Source organism: Urocitellus parryii, chromosome 11 (assembly GCF_045843805.1).
Source record: "Urocitellus parryii isolate mUroPar1 chromosome 11, mUroPar1.hap1, whole genome shotgun sequence".
Classification (NCBI taxonomy): Eukaryota; Metazoa; Chordata; class Mammalia; order Rodentia; family Sciuridae; genus Urocitellus; species Urocitellus parryii.
The window spans coordinates 25,613,130-25,632,345 of NC_135541.1; the positions used below are offsets into that span (position 1 = coordinate 25,613,130).

The following is a 19,216-nucleotide window of genomic DNA, read 5'->3' on the forward strand; positions in this document are numbered from 1 at the left end:
CTGGGCATGGTGGCACATGCCTATAATTCTAGCAATTTGGAAGGCTGAGACAGGAGGATTACAAGTTCTAGACCAGCCTCCACAATTAGTGAGGCCCTCAAAAACTTAGTGAGACCCTGTCTCAAAATAAAAATGACTGAGAATACAGCTTAGTGGTATAACTCCCCTAGGTTCAATCCTCAGTACCACTCCCCCCCCCCTAAAAAAAGGGCAAAATTTAAATTTTAGAAAGATAAATTTAGATATATCTGTTTTCAAAAAAGTCCAGACCATTTTGGTATATGTTTAGAGGTGATTATTGTCTCCTTTACCCCCTTATTCCATCCATAGATGAGCCATTTAGATAGTTTGAGTAGGTATCATCATCAAGAATGTGACACTACAGTATACTTACCTTAAATGAGTCCTGGCAGTCTTTAAGATATGCCCTGCTTCATTTGGGAGGGTTTATTATCAAGCTGGTTGTTGGCCAGGAGGGTGCACTGGAGTTTTGCATTTCAGTGGCTTGGGGCCATCATAGATACCAGAGAAGGAAAAACCAGAAAATTTCCATCCCCTATTTGTCTGATGAGTCACCTTGCTTAAGGTGTGGTATGTAAGAAGTTGCTACTGATTTCTGTTAGTGTGTTGATATTTTAATATGAAGAATTTCAAACATAAGCAAAGTTTACAGTGAACATCTGTTTATTTACCACTCTACTTGTTTTATCCCCATATCTAAACTATACATCCATCAAGTCATCTATTTTTAGGAAAATTTTTAAATTGACTTTCCCCTAAATACTTCAGTTTCATTAGAGCTCAGTGTTTTTTCTCATTGCTTTTCTTTTGCTTTAAATGTCTCAGTAGAGTAAACAAATCTTATATACATAAAATGTGTTGGGTTTCAATAAAAATTTTCTAATTTTATTATTTAAAGGAAGGAAGTGTAATGCTTGGAGAGGAAACCTTATCAGAACAAACCTTGGTTTTGTATTTTTAGTCCAGTAACTCCTGTGTTCTCTTCCTATGCTGCTACTATTGTAGTGATTTCAACCTTCAATATTCATGTTACAGTAAACCAGATTCAAACCAAGAATTTATCACTGCAGCTTAGAAGTCCACAATAAGAATCATAGTTTTAGAGGGTCCAGCATGTATAGATCTAGTGATAAGATTATAACTACTTGTGAACCAAAGACAAAATATTACTTAGGGCCTAAAAGTGATTGAATAATAAGCTGACCTTGATAACCACAGAATAATCAAAGACTTCCTGGTTAAGATTGCTGGATTTGTCTATGGTTAGCTGGAGGATATTTTGATAGTTGCATGTAGGGCCCTAGGATGAGATAATGCAGGAAGACTAGCGATTGGAGGTAGAGATACCCGTTTTAGAGCATAAGCTAGGTGTATCTCTTTCTTTTTTGACTTCTGTCTTAACATGTCTGATGATTTGAAGTTCTTGAGTTTGACTGTGCTTATTTCAGTTATAGATGTGGCCAGGGATATTTAGTTTGACTTAAAAGTCATCTATCTTAATTGGAGGTTAAGATGAACTAATTTATCCCCAGGCCAAGTTTTCACTTTGCTTTTCTTTGTTACAGAGGAATGATATCGCCATGGCAATTACAAAATTTGATCAGTTTGACTTTCTCATCGATATTGTTCCAAGAGATGAACTGAAACCTCCAAAGCGTCAGGTGAGCTGGGGAAGGTACAGTTATGCTGCTGACTACAGAGCCTTGCCATACTGCTGTCAGACGTGCTTCTTCTCTTTGCACAAGGCATTTGCTCTTCTTTTTGTTCTTCTTTAGTCTAGATCCATCTTTAACATCTTTGCTACTCATTTATAGATACTTTTAACTCAGTACCTCTTAAGTAGTATTTCAGTGAAAATAGATGAAATTAAATTCAATGAAAAATAAAGATGTTAGTTACAAACAGTAGACTGAAGTGCATTTCAAGGTACCCTGAGGAAGTCTTATCAGAGTTCTTAATCTGAGATGGGAGAATATTCCCAGCAAGTTAATTTCAGATTTTCAGAAACTGCTTCTGAATGTAAACAGTGGTTTACATACAGGTGGGTTTTCTTTTCTCTTACTCTATATTGTGGCTCTTCGTAGTATCCTGGCTGCACATTAGAACATATTTTGGCGTTTAAGAAATACCATTGCCCAGGTTTTACCCCCATAGGCTGAATTAGAATCTGTGATGCTGGCACCCAGGCATAGTACCTTTTAAAGCTTTCCAGGTGATTTTTAATGTGCAACCAGATTTGAGCTCCACTACTGTACGAATGTGTCTGCCCGCCCCTTTCTTCTGTCTGCCCCTTTCCAAAGGTCATACCAGTTTTGTTTTGTTTTTTTTTTTTTAAAGCACTTGGGTGCATGTAGCTCTTAATTGCAGTTGTAATAGACCCCTGTTCTGTGAGACTCATTGTTTTAGGCACACAGTTTGCATGACTCATTAAGTATAACAGAAATGTTTGGGAAATAGTGGCCGAGTCTTAGGAACAAAGCTATACCTTGTTCTACTGGCTTTGTTTTGTTAATAAATTTTAAAGGTTTTTAATGAGTTATTTCATAGAAATAATAGAACAGCTGTTTCTATTATCCTTAGAAGCAGTTGTTTGGTGACAGCCACTCTCCCTGTGTTGGCCTATGGGCATTCAAAGTGTAGGACAAGTGGGCATCCTAGTCAGCCTTAATTCTGACCTTGCACAGGGACCTTTGGGTTAGCAAGCCCTGTGTTGCTTCCTTACTGGAGCAGAGTGTGCTTCACTGCGACTGTTTTTTTCTGGGCAGTCTTTGCTACTGTAAACATCCTTGACTGGAAGCTGTAAGTTGTTCAGAGGAGCTTTCAGTCGGATGTTTACAGCGGCAGGCTGCCACAGTCGTCTCCAGCTGCGCATCGGGAGACATTGCAGGTTTGTGCCCCCAGACTTGATTCCTCCTCTTGGGGTGCTTCCCTACTCTCTGAGAAGTCACTACAAGGACTCAGATCACTTCTCTTCCTTAGATCAAACAGTACATACCACACACCTGCTTTCCTTGTCGGAATTTTTTCTTCCATGTCCATCCTAAGCCCCCTTTTAAAAACAACGTGGTGAGCTTGCTGATGAAATTAGACTTTGCTCACTCTCATTGTGCTAACTCCTTGTTCTCTGAGGGCTGCCTGCTGAATGAACTGGCTGGATAAAAGGGTCTTGTCCTATCCTTTCCTCCAAAGTGCTTCTGGTTCTCTCAGGGTGTCAGAATGCTCTGATCATCTCCTTTAAAAGTGTCTAGCTGAAACAGCTCCTTGCTCCCTAGATTTAGTTCTTTGTAGGTGTTTGAGCTATTGATTGGCATCCTATTTGGGAGAGCTGCTGCTTGGCCTTTGAAAGGTTGAGATTGCTGAAAGCTGGCCTGAAATTCCAAGATAGCATTTTTAATCCTCTATGGACATGAAGTTTTCCCAAGCTCCAAATTGTCTGGCACCTCCTGAAGTCCTTTAAAAGCGCCTACTCTCCAGAACTCACCCTTTCTGAAGGAGGCAGCAGTTCATTCTTGCTATTAAAGCAAATGTACTTTTTTCCTAGTTTGGAACTGGCTGCACAACACTGTAGTGATGGCCTTAAGATGTGATACTGCTCATTCTCTGGCATTATTTGTCAGTCTTAGCTTCTGAATAGATTCCAAGAACAACCCCTCTAGTTTAAATAGACACTGCCAAAGTTGAGCAAGTTCCCTATTCTGGATTGATCCAATCATTCAGGGATTGTATTAGCACTAATCAGAATATTGAATTGTGGGATTAAGGCCTGTGTCTTCTCAGAGATGCTTAGGAGTCTCACCTTTTTTATAGTGAAGCAAGTAAAATAGAAAGTAATTCAGGCCTGACTTCTGCCCCACTAAGCTATGGGTTGAAATTTCCTCCCTTTTGAAATGTCATTATCTTTTTACCCATTTCTTTAAATCAAGCATAATCATTCTCTTGCTAGCTTAGCTCCATTGGCAGAATAATGAGTCTTCATAATGCAAAAGAACCTTATGTATGCTTCCTTCCATCCCAGTGATTTGAGAACAGTCATGTCTTGTCCTGACAACACAAACCTAAGTGCCTCTGCTTGATAACTCATTTCAATGTCCTAGACACTGCTTAGTTCATTAACCATCCTAGAGGATGAGTAGGAAGCATAGGAGAGACTCTTTACCTGTTCAAATAGGGTTTCACAAAGGGCGTTTTGGCTTCTGGGAGGGATACTTAAAGAGCTTGCTTTTGGGGGGAAAAGACCATATTTAGTGTTAAATCATCTGTAACCAGGGACAGCTGAAGAGTGTCATAGGTCAGGGCTAGGAAGTGCCAGTGTCTCTGTGTTGCCTGATTTCCTACAAGCTGGTTCTGGGGCTCTTAGTCCTCTATACCTTCTCATCACCCAAGAACTTTTCAAAGTTAGATCTAGACTTCAGTAATTTGTGTTTTTTTTTTAAATAGGAAGAGAGACCTCTTTAGAAAAATAAATACATTAAACCTACCTCAGCAGCTTTGAAAAGAGCAGTTGGCCTCAGTTTCATGGCTTTATGGTATCAACATTTTATCTGTGCCACAGCCATAACCTAGTTGCCAGGCTAACCTTTGTTTATAATGGTGAGAAGTCAAGAATTGGAATGGATCTGGTATTGTCACTGTCAAGTTTTTCTGGAAATCGAAACCTAAATGAAAATAAAAGGAGATCTCCTTTATTTTCTTCCTCAGTATGATTATGTGAGGGTTAAAACTGTGTGGGTCTAAAACAGAATATATTAACTTAGAAGGTCAGTTTATGTTTAAGGACTTGCTTATGCACCCATAATGTTACAGGTTTCTCCCTGGCCTAGGTGGATGACTATCAGAGAATCTCACTATTATCCAGAGCCCCAAGTTTCTTAAAGGCTAGATGTCAGCAGTCCTAATTCCATTATCTGGGTCCCCAGGTATTAGGAAAGCGAAACAATACCCACCTCTATAATACAACTTTCTCCACACACTATGGCCACAGACTCTGTTGGTAACAGCTATTGGGTTCAAGAAAATCTGTCATACCACCAACTTGAAAAAGTACTTTCCTGCCTCTGTTTTCTTGTCTATGTAAATCTACTCATTATTCAACCAGGACTTACTGAGCACCTACATGAGAAATGGTAAGGATAGTGGGGAGCAAGAGAGGGAGAGAGTGGGAAACAAATGTTTTCCCTTTTAGGACTTAGATTCTAGCCAACAGGCAGTTAATTTGACATACAGATACAAGAATGTGTAATATAGATAGTAACATGGAAGCACAGTTCGGGGTACCTAAATTACTGAGGGAATGGGGTCAATACTAATTTTGTAAATGTCACATTGGGGAGCTTTGAGGCATCCACAGGGTCTCTATACCTTGAAGAAGTATTTTTTCTAAAAACCTAGCAAACTTGGCTCAGAATAAGGAAATGAGTAAATTCAGCTGATATTTTTACTCAGCCAGGCCACGTGGTTGTATGTTGTTGTTGTTTTGTTGTCCCAGGCAGGGATACTATGTGTCACAGGTCACTCCGGATCAGACGCCCGATCTCTGTGTGGTCAGGGGCTGACCAACCCCCGACCCTCTGGGCTGTAACCATGTTGTAGTGTGTGTAAACATCCTACACTCTCAGCTGTGAGCTCAAGTTGGCTGGGAGAAGGTTGTTTACTCCTTCTGCCATGGAAAACGTCAGCTGAAGAAGGAACAGTGTCTTCATTCTGCAAATCGAACAGGATGCGACCTCCCTAGTCAGCCAAGGCAGCACCCCAGCGGAGAGCTGTCCATCAGGCCCCCTGGGTTGCGCTTCTATGGCTAAGTACAACCAGAACCAGATATGACACTGGATAGACATGTCCTCAGTAACCACAGAACTTTCAATGTCTGTGAAAACCTGGGCACTTGCCTACCAGTGCGCTTGAATCTGACATTTGATTCTGAAATTCTAGCCCAGGAAAAGCCCTGTTTCCCTTTACCTTGCCCAGACCCTCTTGAATGGGTGGGAGCAAAGTAAGAAGAGTGCTGTCTGGTTGGGAGATTGAGGACCAGCCTAAGTGGCAGGATATTTAGTTAGTGTCTTCCCCAGCACTGGCAATTAGCACTGTTCTTAGATCACAGGCCTTGCCAGCACTTACTGACAAGCACTGCTGGGGTGTGATTTTTAGTTACGGTAATTATTTGCCCGTTTGCAACTCATCGCACATTGGGTGATTACTCAGTACCTCAGAAAATTGGCTGTATGTTTTGTGAAGCCTATAGAATCTGTTATTTTTAGTTTGATTTAGCACAACTGGTCTCTTCGAATTCCACTTTCCTTTGGCTTCAAATGTGGAGAGCTCAGCATTCAGGAGGCAACTGCACATAGCCTCTTTGGGGAAGAATGGAAATTCACTGTGGCGGTTGCTGAGTCGGTTCTTTTCCTCTTACCTGCCTGTCCTTCCACCCCACAGGAGGAGGTACGCCAGTCTGTGACTCCTGCCGAGCCTGTCCAGTACTACTTCACGCTGGCTCAGCAGCCCACTGCCGTCCAAGTCCAGGGGCAGCAGCAAGGCCAGCAGACCACAAGCTCCACGACCACCATCCAGCCTGGGCAAATCATCATTGCACAGCCTCAGCAGGGCCAGGTCTGTGAACTGCTGAGGGCATCCACCCAGCAAGATGGTGCCTCATAGGTGTGGATGGGGAAAGCTCATCAAGGGCAGAGAGGCAGCCAAATCATTACAAAGCTGGATTTGCAGTCTGAAAACCTGAGCATTGCCCCAGATTCAGTGATGAAAGCAACATGTTACCCTAATCTCTCTTGACCCTGTTTTTCCTCTAGATTATATGAAGAAAATACATTGTATAAGATATTCTCCAGGATTCCTATGAACATAGAAATTTTAGAAAGAAAAAAATTTTCTCTAACATGCCCATAAAGAGTAGTATGATCTTTAGTAAAAGGGCTTTTCAGTGGACTCCATTTCTCTTTCCCTCTATATTTGTGTCAGGTAACCTTCTTTTTTTACAGTAGTAATCAGAAGATTCTTTCTCTTCCCCAAAGTACTGTTGAGAGAAGTACCATCCTTTGGGAATCTTAAGAGGCTATTGAGGGCTGGAGCTATAGCTCAGTGGCAGAGCGCCTGCCTCACACGTGTGAGGCACTGGGTTCAATCCTCAGCACCACATAAAAATAAATAGAGATATTGTGTCCAACTACAATTAAAAAAAAAATTTTTTTTTTAAAAAGAGGCTATAGAGGACCCAATACTGTTAGCTTCGCATTCAAATTCTGTCAGTCATTATTTATTCATCTAACATTGAACATCCTCGGAGAACAAAGTCCTATGCTAGATATTGAGAATTAAAGCATGAATAAAATAGTCCTGATTATCCAGAAATTTAAAATATAGTTGGGGATTCAAATATTAAAAGGTTATGACCACCATATGGGACGTGTAAGACATTTCTTAGAATTGTGTAGAGTGTTATGGGAGCACATCAAAAGGAGTATCTGTGAAAGATGTGAGGTTAGAGAAGGTTCCTAAATGGAACACTATGAGTCTTAGAGGAAACACTAGAAGTTAAACAAGCAGGAAAGGATGGTATGGTCAGTAAGGGCAAGTACAGGCAAAGGCTTAGAGGTGAGAAGCAGTACAAGGAATGGTGAGAAAGTGTCATCAGCATAGGGGACCTTTGAGGCAAGTCCAGGGAACACACCCTGGATAGTCTTGTGTTTTCTAGTAAGGAGCTGGGTTTGCCTAGAAGGAAAAAAAAAATTGCGATGGAAGTGGATTTAAATATGAATTATGATTTTAAGATTAATTCCCTGCTCATTTATTTATCCATAGAACAAAAATTTATTGAGTGCTTATTCTTTGTCAGACACTGTGTTAGGCATGAGGAGCTCAAAGATGATCTCAGCCCATTCCCTGCCTCAAGGCATTCAGTGCCCCATGATGCCTAAGGGACTTTCTTTGGCTCATGCTCATGCCTCTGCAGTGGGAAGAGCTTTATCTGCCAAAGGCTTTATCCTTTTACAGAGTGAACTTCAAGGGAGTGTGCCAAGGGTTGGCCCAGATTGGCTGATCATCCTGAGAAGCTCATGGCTGTTGTGTACTGACAGCAGGGCATAATCATACATGATTTGGCAGCTGCCATGCTAACACAAACCCTCATTTTCCTGAAATAATTTAGAAATACCTTGGAAATCCTCTTGGGCACATTAAGTTGATACAGTACAGTGATGAGTTGGCAGCATGCTTTTTTGCCTTTTTTTTTTTTTTTTTTAAGTCAGTGAGAATTTCATCTGTGTCTTTTCTGTCAATCCAGACCTGCTCAGTCTGGAACTGATAAGGCTTGTGAAGGTGATGAAGTTGGTCCCTCCCAGCTGTTACTTTGCTGTCCTGCTGCTTCATGGTAGTCCCATGTGGGTCTCTCCTCCCTAGATCTATAGTGATGTCTGTTTCAAGTTGAGTACAAATATGCAAGACAAAATGTTAGAGCAAAGTTGGGAGAAATATGTATTTTTTGTGAAGTGAATTCTCTCTCTCTCTCTTTTTTTTTTTTTTTTTTTTTGGTTACAAATTGGGAATTTCTGGAGGTTAGGGGATAGGAAGAGTTGAAATTTGTGAAACGAGGATGAAAAAGATACTTTCTCTTGTCCTAGCCCATCATAGGTATCTTTACTGAGAACTGTCATCTTTCTTTCTTACCCTCTTCCAGTTTATAGTAATTTCTTCTTACCTGGTAATACTTGAGTCTCATTAATAGTTCACAGGAAATATCCCCTTCCCTTGTACCTTTAAATGCATAGTTATAATCTCATGTGGACTTCTTCAGTCAGAATCAAGAACATCAAAATAGCAGTTGAAGCCCAAGACCCTTTGAGATCCAGAGATGTCTTGACATGATTTTTAATTCAGAGCAGGGAGAGGCCATGTCCAAATAGGATGGACCTAGGGATGTTAAGAGTGGGAGTCCAGTTGTAGTTTAAAGAGCTCCACTCACCTCCCACCAGAGGAACCAGATGTGGTAGGCTCGTTTCTCTGGGTAATCTGTGAAAGTCACCTCAGGGGCTAAAGTTTTGAGAGTTGAACGAATGATTGACTATTTTGACAAATAGTAAATTTTTATCTCTCACAAAAGAGTTGTTTCATAAGAGTACAAGCCACTAAATGCAAGAGACACAAAATCTGCCACATTATATATATTAGACAGTAATGTCTTAAATCTGAGACTGCCATTTCTAGAAAATTAAAAGCTGTTGCTTTACTAAATTTTAGTAATAAGGGTAGGATCAGTTAAGAGTCAGTTCTTGACAGCATCTTGTATCCTACCAGTAGTCACCTTTTCCATGGGAAGCTATGGTGGTTGAGAGCAGTCATCTGGCTAGTATGGGCAGGAGTCCCCGTGCTTCTTGAATCGGGGATAAAGCCATTCTGCACTAGGCCCAGCCTCAAGGATGAGCCCAGGTGCTTTATTTTCCTTTCCTTGTTTTGTATGCCTTAGAAAGAACTCGGAACCCTAACTTAGTAAAAATTTATATGGACTCCACTTTCTGTTTCATTTTTGCCCTCCATATTCATCTGCTGTGGGCTTGACATTGGCCATTTCTCAGGTGAACTATCATGATTGCTTTTGATTTTTTTCTGTGCCATATGTGCCTTAACATCATTGAAGGGACTGTGACAAGTGGCCACATTTGAAGCATGGAGGCCCAAGCAGATATTCTGTATTGTGAACCTAAAAGTCATGGTGGCTTTCTCAGCTTTAATTTCTTTTTTTTTTTTTTTTTTTTTTGAATTTTTAATATTTATTTTTTAGTTCTCGGCGGACACAACATCTTTGTTGGTATGTGGTGCTGAGGATCGAACCCGGGTCGCACGCATGCCAGGCGAGCGCGCTACTGCTTGAGCCACATCCCCAGCCCTCAGCTTTAATTTCTGATAGCAGCTTTTTTAGCAGTGCTCTAGACCCAAAGGACTCTGTAGGTTGAATGTTATTATTGATGTTAAGATGAGTTTAGTCATTAATGGAGACCCGTGGTCATTCTAAACTTTGTTTTTTGACTCTTCCTTTTAGACCACACCAGTGACAATGCAAGTTGGAGAAGGTCAGCAGGTACAGATTGTCCAGGCGCAACCTCAGGGTCAAGCCCAGCAGGCTCAGAGTGGCACTGGTCAGACCATGCAGGTGATGCAGCAGATCATCACTAACACAGGAGAGATCCAGCAGATCCCGGTAAGCCTGCCCCTAGATTGCATGGCTCTGTTCTCAGCTTATGATTGGAAATACTTCAAGATTTCATGTATCATATACTTGAAGTTTTGGGTATGTGCTCTTGTTGTTGTTGTTTTTATACTGAGGACTTTACCCAGGGTTGCTTTACCACTGAACTATATTCCCAGTCTTTTTTATTTTCTGAGATAGGGTCTTGCTAAGTTGCTGAGGATCTTGCTAAATTACTAAGGCTGGCTCAATCCTGTAATTCTCCTGCCTCAGCCTCCCAAGTTGCTGGGGTTAGGTATAAGCCACAGCACCTAGCTGTGCTTTGTTTTTAACCTGTTTCCATTATACCCTGTGCCCCCACCCCAGTGTGCTTCACTGTGTTTACTTTTCATTTTGCATTAATTGATTCATGGAGTGGCTCCTCAATTTCTGCTCACTCCACTTATACAGGGAAATGATTATAGTTGCTACCCGATGCTAAGGCCCAAAATCCTTGTGAGACAGTCCTAACCTTTGATTAGCAGAGAATAAGAGTGAGGTGTATAGGGAAGGCCATAAATAACACTTGTTGCATATTCATGAGTCAGTTCCCAGTGGAGCCTGCAGCAAAGTATATTTTTGGCTTTCATTTAACTTACCCATTCCTTTACTGTAGGCTGTAGCTTCTTGTGTGCCTTGAGGGATTTCATAGATTTGTTGCTTTTTTACTTATATTTGTTTCTTTGTTTTTTTTTTTTTTTTTTTTTTTTTTTAAGAGAGAGTGAGAGAGGAGAGAGAGAGAGAGAGAGAGAGAGAGAGAATTTTCCAACATTTATTTTCTAGTTCTCGGGGGACACAACATCTTTGTTGGTATGTGGTGCTGAGGATCGAACCCGGGCCGCACGCATGCCAGGCGAGCGCGCTACTGCTTGAGCCACATCCCCAGCCCTATATTTGTTTCTTTGTTTAAAAAAAAAATAGGGGTGCGTGCGTGTGTGTGTGCGCGCGCGCGTGCGCGTGTGCTTGTGTTTATGTATATATATCATTGCCTTAACATTTGTAAACTATGTATTGGTCAATTTGCCACCAAAAACTGGAAATTGAGTGGCAGAGAGCAGTGCTTTTTAAATTTTATTTTAATAATTAACTAATTTTGTAGTACTGTGGCTTGAACCCAGGGGTGCTCTGCATCAGAGCTACATCCCTAGCCCCCTTTTTATTTTGAGACAGAGCCTCACCAAGTTGCCAAGACTGACTTTGAACTTGGGATCCCCTCCTTCAGCCTCTGGTGTAGCTGGCAGCACAGGCATGAGCCACTGTGCCTGGCTTTAGTGTAGTCATTTATGAAATGTAGGCCGATAGAAACTAACTTTGACTTGGTTGGCCACCTCCTCTTTGAAAAAAAAGCTCAAAAAGTATCCTTAGCTTAGTTTTAGGAACTTCTTACGTTTCAGTTTCAGAGTAATAAACCAAGAGAAAGCTTAGGAAAGTGGTGTGTGTATGTCTGTCTCTCTCAGTCACACAAACACACATCATCAATTCCAGGTGACTGGGCTCTCTGTACCTTTCTTCAACCAACCCCAAGACCTCGATATTCAGTAGTTAGCTTGCTTTCTTTCTCTTTCTTGCTTTCTTTTCCTTCCCTCCCCCTCCACTTTCTTTCTTTCCCAAAATAAGGTCATTTAAGCCAAAGATGAGATCTCACTTTGCAGTAATTTTAACCCTCTGCAGCACAAAGCTTCTGCCCAGATTTGTTATAAAATCTACCACCTCATCTTCACTGATATAGACATCTTCTCAGGAACCTGCATTTCCAGACTTTTCAGGCCATTCAGCAGAGTGCTTATAATTTAAGTCATGACTTTGGGATGGAAACTTTACTTCTCTTTTTTTTTTTTTTTGGTGGTACTGGGAATTGAATCCAGGGCCTTGTACATACAAGGCAAACACTCTACCAACTGAGCCTTATGCCAAGCCCCCTTTACTTCTCTTTCGAAAGCCCAAGGTTTAGGCTTATTTGCCCTGTAATTAAGTTTAAAAAAAGAAGAAAGAAAGAAAGAAAGAGAGAGAGAGAGAGAGAGAGAGAGAGAGAGAGAGAGAGAGAGAGAGAGAGAGAGAAAGAGAGAAAGAGAGAAAGAAAGAAAGAAAGAAAGAAAGAAAGAAAGAAAGAAAGAAAGAAAGAAAGAAAGAAAGAAAGAAAGAAAAAAGAAAACCTGTGAGGAGCATCTGACCCACCCTATCTTAGAGGACTAAGGGGCAAAGCATCACCAGGGGTTTTAACCCTAAGAAAAAGCTGCCTCACTGTCTTTGAACTGCTTGGAATCATTTGACTCACAGCTTTTGGAATTTCTGCAAAGGCCCCTTCCTAGCTAGAAAATTTAAAATCCCTGTGGCTGTCCAGACACCTGCCTCCACTTCTGGGACAAGGCTTTAGCTTTTCATAAGATTTGGTGTGAAGCTAGGCCTGGCACCAGAGTTTCCCAGCAGCTCCTCTTGACATGGTCTCAGGAAAGAAATGACTGTGGGTCACAGTATTCTTGTCCTATTTTCCTTTGAAACAGATTCTTTTTTTTTTATTTTATTTTTTTTTTAGTTTTTTTAAGTGGACACAATATCTTTATTTTGTTTTTATGTGGTCCTGAGAATCGAACTCAGTGCCTCATGCATGCTAGGTGAGCGCGCTACCGCTTGAGCCACATCCCCAGCCCTGAAACAGATTCTTAATGAGTACCTCAGGCAGCCCTGAAACAGATTCTTAATGAGTACCTCAGGCAGATAGTTCTGAAATGGTCAACCAAGCACTGTAATCACTGAGTTAGTTTTTCTGGGTGTTTGAAACTCTTGAGGATGGAAGTTTCAGAGAACTGTTTGATTTAACACTGCATGCAGTAGTGCTGCTGCATCCCATCAGCTTTTGCCTCAGGGAAGTAAGATTCCTGCAGTGAAGTTAGCCTTTGGAGGCCAGAAGGAAGTGTGCTCCAGGACAAAGAGGCATGAAGTGCTCATCAGCCTGAAAAGGCTCCTTCCAAAAGCAGAGATAGACTAGGCAGCTAGGAAGGTGGTTTTGGGGCCCACAGATAGAGATAGACCAAATCTGCCTGTGCTCCCAGAAACATTTCAGCTTTGAGCCATGGGTGTGAACATCTGCTGTCCTCTGCTGAGCCTTGGTCTTCTCTTCATCCTGGCTCTAAGCGCTAATACTTTCATGGCACACTGGAGCGTTAAGAGCCTGAGTTAAAGCTTTTAGCACACAATTAAATGCAGCCTGTGGTATTATTGTATTATCTGAGATTTAATTGTAAGCATGAGAGACTCTTAAGGGCACTTTTGTAGCTTTGTTTTCCCATGATGGGGTTTTCTGTGAGAGGTTTATTGATTTTGCTTCCCCTTGGGAGGTGTTTGGCCAGAAGCTAGTGCTGAACACCCAGGATCCTCAGAGTCCCACAGACCCCCATTGATCATGGCTTTTGGGAACAGAGATAATAAAGCCAGGATAGCTTTTTCCTCACAAGATGTGTAACATGGAGTTGGGCAGTACTAAAGCTGTGACACAGGATGACAGCATATCTTTGGGCTCCTAGCAGACAGTGGAACTCTTCACAGTATTGGGAGGTGTGGAGATGGAGGGCAAAGAAATCCACACTTACTACAGCCATTCTGACAATGTTACACAGATTTTAAGATTGATTGCTTATATAAATTTTGATCATACAGCCATGAGCCAGCAGTTCTCTTGCAACCATGCTGTTCTCCCATACTCTACAGGATCTACATACCTTCTTTTGTATTCTGTTACTTGTGGGGAGGGGGTGTTATCATTTTGCTTGTTTTGATCTGTTTAAAGACTTTTGTTTCAGGGCAGCTTTCTTTGGAAGACTAGGGGGCAATACCCATCTCTGATCATGGGAAGTTTGCCTATAGAGATTGCACTCATACAAACTGTGGTCTGTTTATCTCTGCCCCTGACCCAGGTGCAGCTGAATGCTGGTCAACTGCAGTATATCCGCTTAGCCCAGCCTGTATCAGGCACTCAAGTCGTGCAGGGACAGATCCAAACACTTGCCACCAATGCCCAACAGGTATGTACCCCAGAGATGGAGGGCTTGAGTTGGAGACTAGTAGCAGCTCTCTGGCTTCTGGCTAGAAAGGAGCCCTCAGCATACAATTCTCACTACTTTTAGGAAGACACCCCTCCCACTCCCCCAGGCCCCCCAAAAGTCTCTTCTGCCCAAGGGACTGATGAGGGTAACTGGATGATTGAATTCAAAGGGTGTCACTTACATCTTGTTCTTGAGGGGCAAAGGAATGTCGGGAAGAACAAGTCAGGAGGATACCTAAAATGAGGCCTAGTAAGTGCATGTGCAGGTCAGGCTGGAGGAAGCCTAGTCCCTGGTCTGTTTCCATCTTTAAATCTGAATGGCTGTTGTGTTCTGGCACATCCTCTGCCCTCTGGAAAGCTTCTTAGAGTTTACCCCACCTCTGCATGTATCCTCAGCCAGAAGACTTACCCTCTGTCTCCTCCCTTGCCCTATAATACCAAAGGCTGTTAGTCAAAGAGCCAAGGGGGCAGCCCCCCTGGACTTGGGTTGAGGGTCGTGGGCATCATTTGCAGAGGATGGGGGACACTGTTCAAGGGGAGTCATTGTTAATGGATTCTTTGCCTCAGACCCAAAAAAAGCAGCAATCGTTTAAGAGCTGGACCTGTCTGGCCCAGTTGCATTTTTGGTGATGCATCTATTGACAGTAGTGACAGAGCTGAGTTTGTAGAGCAGGTCTCTAAAGATCTCATTTGAGCAAATGTGAGGAATGAGCCAAAGCAAGGCTTCTCAGTTCCATACAGTCTCTGGGATCATAAAAAGACCTTTTCCTTACCTACTCCCTGCACATCCATGAACCATGTGGGGCTTTTCCATGGTATTCTTGGAACTCATACTTGCATCTCAATATTGGTCACACCTTTGGGTCCCAAAATCTTATGAGAAGAGTTATTGGTTCCTTAGAGTTCACTTTGGGATACAGAACTATAGCCAGAAAATGGGGATAGTTGGCCAAAGAAGGGAGGATGCAAGAAGAGGGGTACCTGAGGGTAGTTAAAAATCTCCATAACAGCATGTAATTGTGATAACCTGACATCAGTAGGTGCTCAATAAATGTTTGTTGCATGAATGCCAAGTAAATAATATGTATATGTGATTTAAAGGTAAATGAAATTTCCTTCCCAGCCGCTCTATATTGTCAGTCCTACTGGCCATAGGTCAGTTAACTTTTTTTTTTTTTTTAAGTTTTAGGTGGACACAGTATCTTTATTTTACATTTATATGGTGCTAAGGATCGAACCCAGTGCCTCATGAATACTAGGCGAGCACTCTACCACCGAGCTACAACCCCAGCCCCATCAGTTAACCTTTTTATGAGGAGATTTATCCATTTGTTTCAGATTCAATTATTTATTCTGCAGAAATTTCTTGAATTTTTACACTGGCGATATAAAGAGTTCAACAGCTCTTGCTTTTGAGTAGCTTATAGATCTGCGGGAGAAGGAAAAATAGTAAGGAATTTTTATGAGGCCTTTTATCACCTGTCCCCTTTCTTGTTCTTCATTGCCCCCTGGGTAGGCTGCAGAGGTTGTTTTTGTCTGTTGTGAGAACATTCAAGAGGACCAGTCTTAACTTGCAGTTTGACTATGATGAGTCAAGGAGATGGTACACAGAGACCATTGCTCACCCTATGTTCCATAGACATACACACATGCAGAGGCTCTGGTCTTCTATTTAGTTTACCAAGCTGTTCCCAGTAGTGTGTGCTACTGGGTGTTCCACATGCCAGTAAATTTATTTTAAAATTCCCACATAAGATTTTAAGTGCATGTGATAAATGTTTTTCTTGCTGCACCCCTAGTTTCTCCCCTCTCCTCCTTCTCTCCCTTGACTCAGAGGGCTGCACATTACCTCACTCAGAAAAAGCACTTCATAGGCTTTTCATGAGGACCACCAGGGCCAAGGCCACTGCTTACCAAGGTGTTTCATATTCCACTCAGATAAATCTGGGTCATAGGTTGGTTTGAAGCCCATCTTCCAAGGATGAAAGGGACCACTCACCACTTTGCCCAAACATTTTGCCTTTACTGGCTGATAGATGGACTCTTAGGGTTTCTGCCCCATACTATAAATGTTATTCCCTCTCATGATAAAACCACAGAGCTAGGTGTTCTCTTTGAGTCTCAGACTTTAAAGTGAGGGGATAGTTGCAAGATGTGGATATTAAGGGATAGGAGCCTGATAGTTGTGTCTTACATGCTCCATTGTTCTTCATGTACCTGTGTGGTGCCAACTCTGGGTAGCTGGGTGATTGGGAGGGACTCTTGCCCTCATCAAGCATCCATTTTATGCAGGCCTTGTTCTGGGCACACTTTGTAGGCGTTGTTCCTGATCTTCGTGGTTGTGGGCTGACATGCAGCTTATTTGCCTACTCTACCATCTTGCTTTCCACAGATCACACAGACAGAGGTCCAGCAAGGACAACAGCAGTTCAGCCAGTTCACAGATGGACAGGTAGGGTATCCAACCTGGGCAGGTCAAAGGGCAAGGAGTGGGAGGGGGGGACGAGTTGTGGGTGGTATGTGGGTTTGGATGGTTAGAGTTATTGGCCTATCCTCTGCTAACAATGAGGGGACAGAAATTGTTAAAACAAGTGAAATCTTTAAATCAGGCATGTATCCTTTATATTTGTAGGCATGTGGGAGCTAAAACCACTCTTAGACACTGTATAGCCCAAATGGCCATTTTACAGAGGAGTAAACTCAGCCCTAGGGATGGGAAGTGCTTTATCCAACTGTTGGTTGTAGGGTAGAATTCAATCTTCTGTTTCCCACTCTAGGACTGTTTTTGTCCTAAGTCCTTATTCTTTTTAATAGCACATATGAGTTCAGCTCATGTGACCTATTGAGCTCTCTTGATGCCAGGATTTAGTAATTGTAAACATGTACAAGGAAGAGCCTTCCTTTTTTCCCCTGCTCTCCCCTCACCAAGTGCTCCCAAAGACCAGAGTATGTATGTGATAGGATGACGTGTCCAAACTTGTACTGTCCATTGGCCAAGAGAGAGAAGAGCTGGCATCAAAACTCACCACTGACTTCTGCAAGTACCAGATGCTAGACCCTTAGGCCAGGGTTCCTATGGGTAGGGGTCTTAGTTTTGGGTTTTTTCAGGGCCCTAAGAAACCAGAGACCAGTAGGTCCTAACCTTACTAGCGACTGCATGAGCATTTTTTCTAACCCTCATGGGGCTTGTCTAATTGCAGTCCACCTCCTTTGCAGGACCCATGTAAGAAATGCAGGTTCAGTGTAGCTTCAGCCTGAGCCAGGTATTCTGAGGAAAGGAGAAGCAGGGGTATCCTGCTGCCCCTTTCAGTGAGGATTGCAAAGGGGGAAATGCTGACTTCCAAGCTGCTGGTACAGTGGTCGATTGCTTGTGTTTGTCACAGAGGAACAGCGTGCAGCAAGCCCAAGGCTCTGAGCTAACGGGAGAGGCAGAGCCCAGAGAAGTGAAAGCCACAGGAAATGCAACTCCCTGCACCTCTTCCCTGCCCACCACACACACTCCCTCCCACCAGGCTGATGCCTCCTGTGTCTGCTGCTCCCTGCCCCAGCAGAGCGCCACACCTGCTCCTCCCTCTGATGCCTTGCAGTGGGTGGTGGTTGAGGTTTCTGGGGCCCCCAACCAGCTCGAGGCCCATAGGGAGCTGCATGCCCCTCTCCCAGGGGTGACCTCACTCTCTCCTCTCCACCCCTCGCAGCAGCTCTACCAGATCCAGCAAGTCACCATGCCTGCGGGTCAGGACCTCGCCCAGCCCATGTTCATCCAGTCAGCCAACCAGCCCTCGGATGGGCAGGCCCCCCAGGTGACCGGCGACTGAGGGCCTGAGCTGGCAAGGCCAAGGATACCCAACACAATTTTTGCCATACAGCCCCAGGCGATGGGCGCAGCCTCCCTCCCCAGAGGACCCTGCCGACCTCAGCGCCTCCTGCAGGCTAGGACATTGGTGCACTACACCCCACGCCTGTGGGCCGAGATTTTCCAACAAAAAGATGCAATATTTTTTATTTCCTTTTTTTTCCACTTTTTTTCTCCAAGAAATCAATATTTCAATGTCAAGCTGTGTGTCCAATGCTATGAAATGAGAATATTAAATAACATATTTATGGCATTTTCTTAGAGTGTGTGGTTGAAGAAATATTTCTCCTTTGGTTTTTCTTGTTCTGCTTCTCACCGCCACTTGTTTTAAGAGATCTTCCTAGGGGTGCAGAGGATATCCTGATTCTTAGAACAGCTGCTGTCCCAAGATTTGCCACCTTGTTCTGTGTTCAGACAGGGTCAGGTGAATGTGTGCAGCTTCTTTTCTCTCATGCTCTTCTCCCCATCCCCATCTCCATTTTCACCCGGAGCTCTATGTTTGTATCCAGAGGCCACAGGAAACATTCCTTGCATTTTGGAGATGAACTCATTCCCCATGGAGAGCAATGGTTTATTCCTAAACCTTTCTCTCCTGGGAACCCAAGGAGACTAGAATTTTGTGTATGTGCTGCCCTCCTCCTTTATTTTATTTTTTTAAATGCATTAAAAATTGTGCTAGTCTCCTTTGCTGCATGGACTTCAAAACTGCATGAAATGCAATAAATCTCATTTTAGATACTTTAGAGTCAGTTTCTGTGTCTGGGGACATTAATGGGGCCACTTTGCTTGGGAAAGGTTTGTTTGCCCTTGGGTATCTGGAAAGAAGGGGTACCCTTGTGAGAAGGGGGCATATCTGAGCCAAACTGAGGTCCCCAGTTTTATAAGTGAGCTTCACCAAAACACATTTGTTGCTCAGAAAGACCTGCCCAGCTGACCTAACTGGACTTTCAAACAGAGAACTGTGGCCCACTTGGATGAGGGCTGATGGGGCATCTCTCCCAGAGAATGCTAGCTGTATCCTGCAAGCAAGGAAAAAGGATCTAGGCCCTTTGTCAGCCAGCAGCTCATAGGACTT

At 42.9% G+C, this 19,216-nt stretch overlaps 1 protein-coding gene across 6 annotated transcripts in view; it reads left to right on the forward strand.

Annotated features, from left to right (window-relative positions):
* Nfyc (nuclear transcription factor Y subunit gamma) overlaps nt 1-18,882 on the forward strand; it is a 65,531-nt gene extending 46,649 nt beyond the window's left edge. For 4 of the 6 annotated variants that reach the window (XM_077790986.1, XM_077790985.1, XM_077790987.1 and 1 more), the window contains exons 5-10: nt 1,587-1,682; nt 6,451-6,624; nt 10,064-10,222; nt 14,161-14,268; nt 16,681-16,740; nt 17,672-18,882. In XM_077790986.1, the coding sequence (XP_077647112.1) occupies nt 1,587-1,682; nt 6,451-6,624; nt 10,064-10,222; nt 14,161-14,268; nt 16,681-16,740; nt 17,672-18,103 (1,029 nt within the window). In that variant the 3' untranslated portion in view covers nt 18,104-18,882. The remainder of the gene's footprint in view (nt 1-1,586; nt 1,683-6,450; nt 6,625-10,063; nt 10,223-14,160; nt 14,269-16,680; nt 16,741-17,671) is intronic. The other 2 variants (XM_077790989.1, XM_077790990.1) reach the window with 2 other exon arrangements.
* Nucleotides 18,883-19,216: the final 334 nt, after the last annotated feature.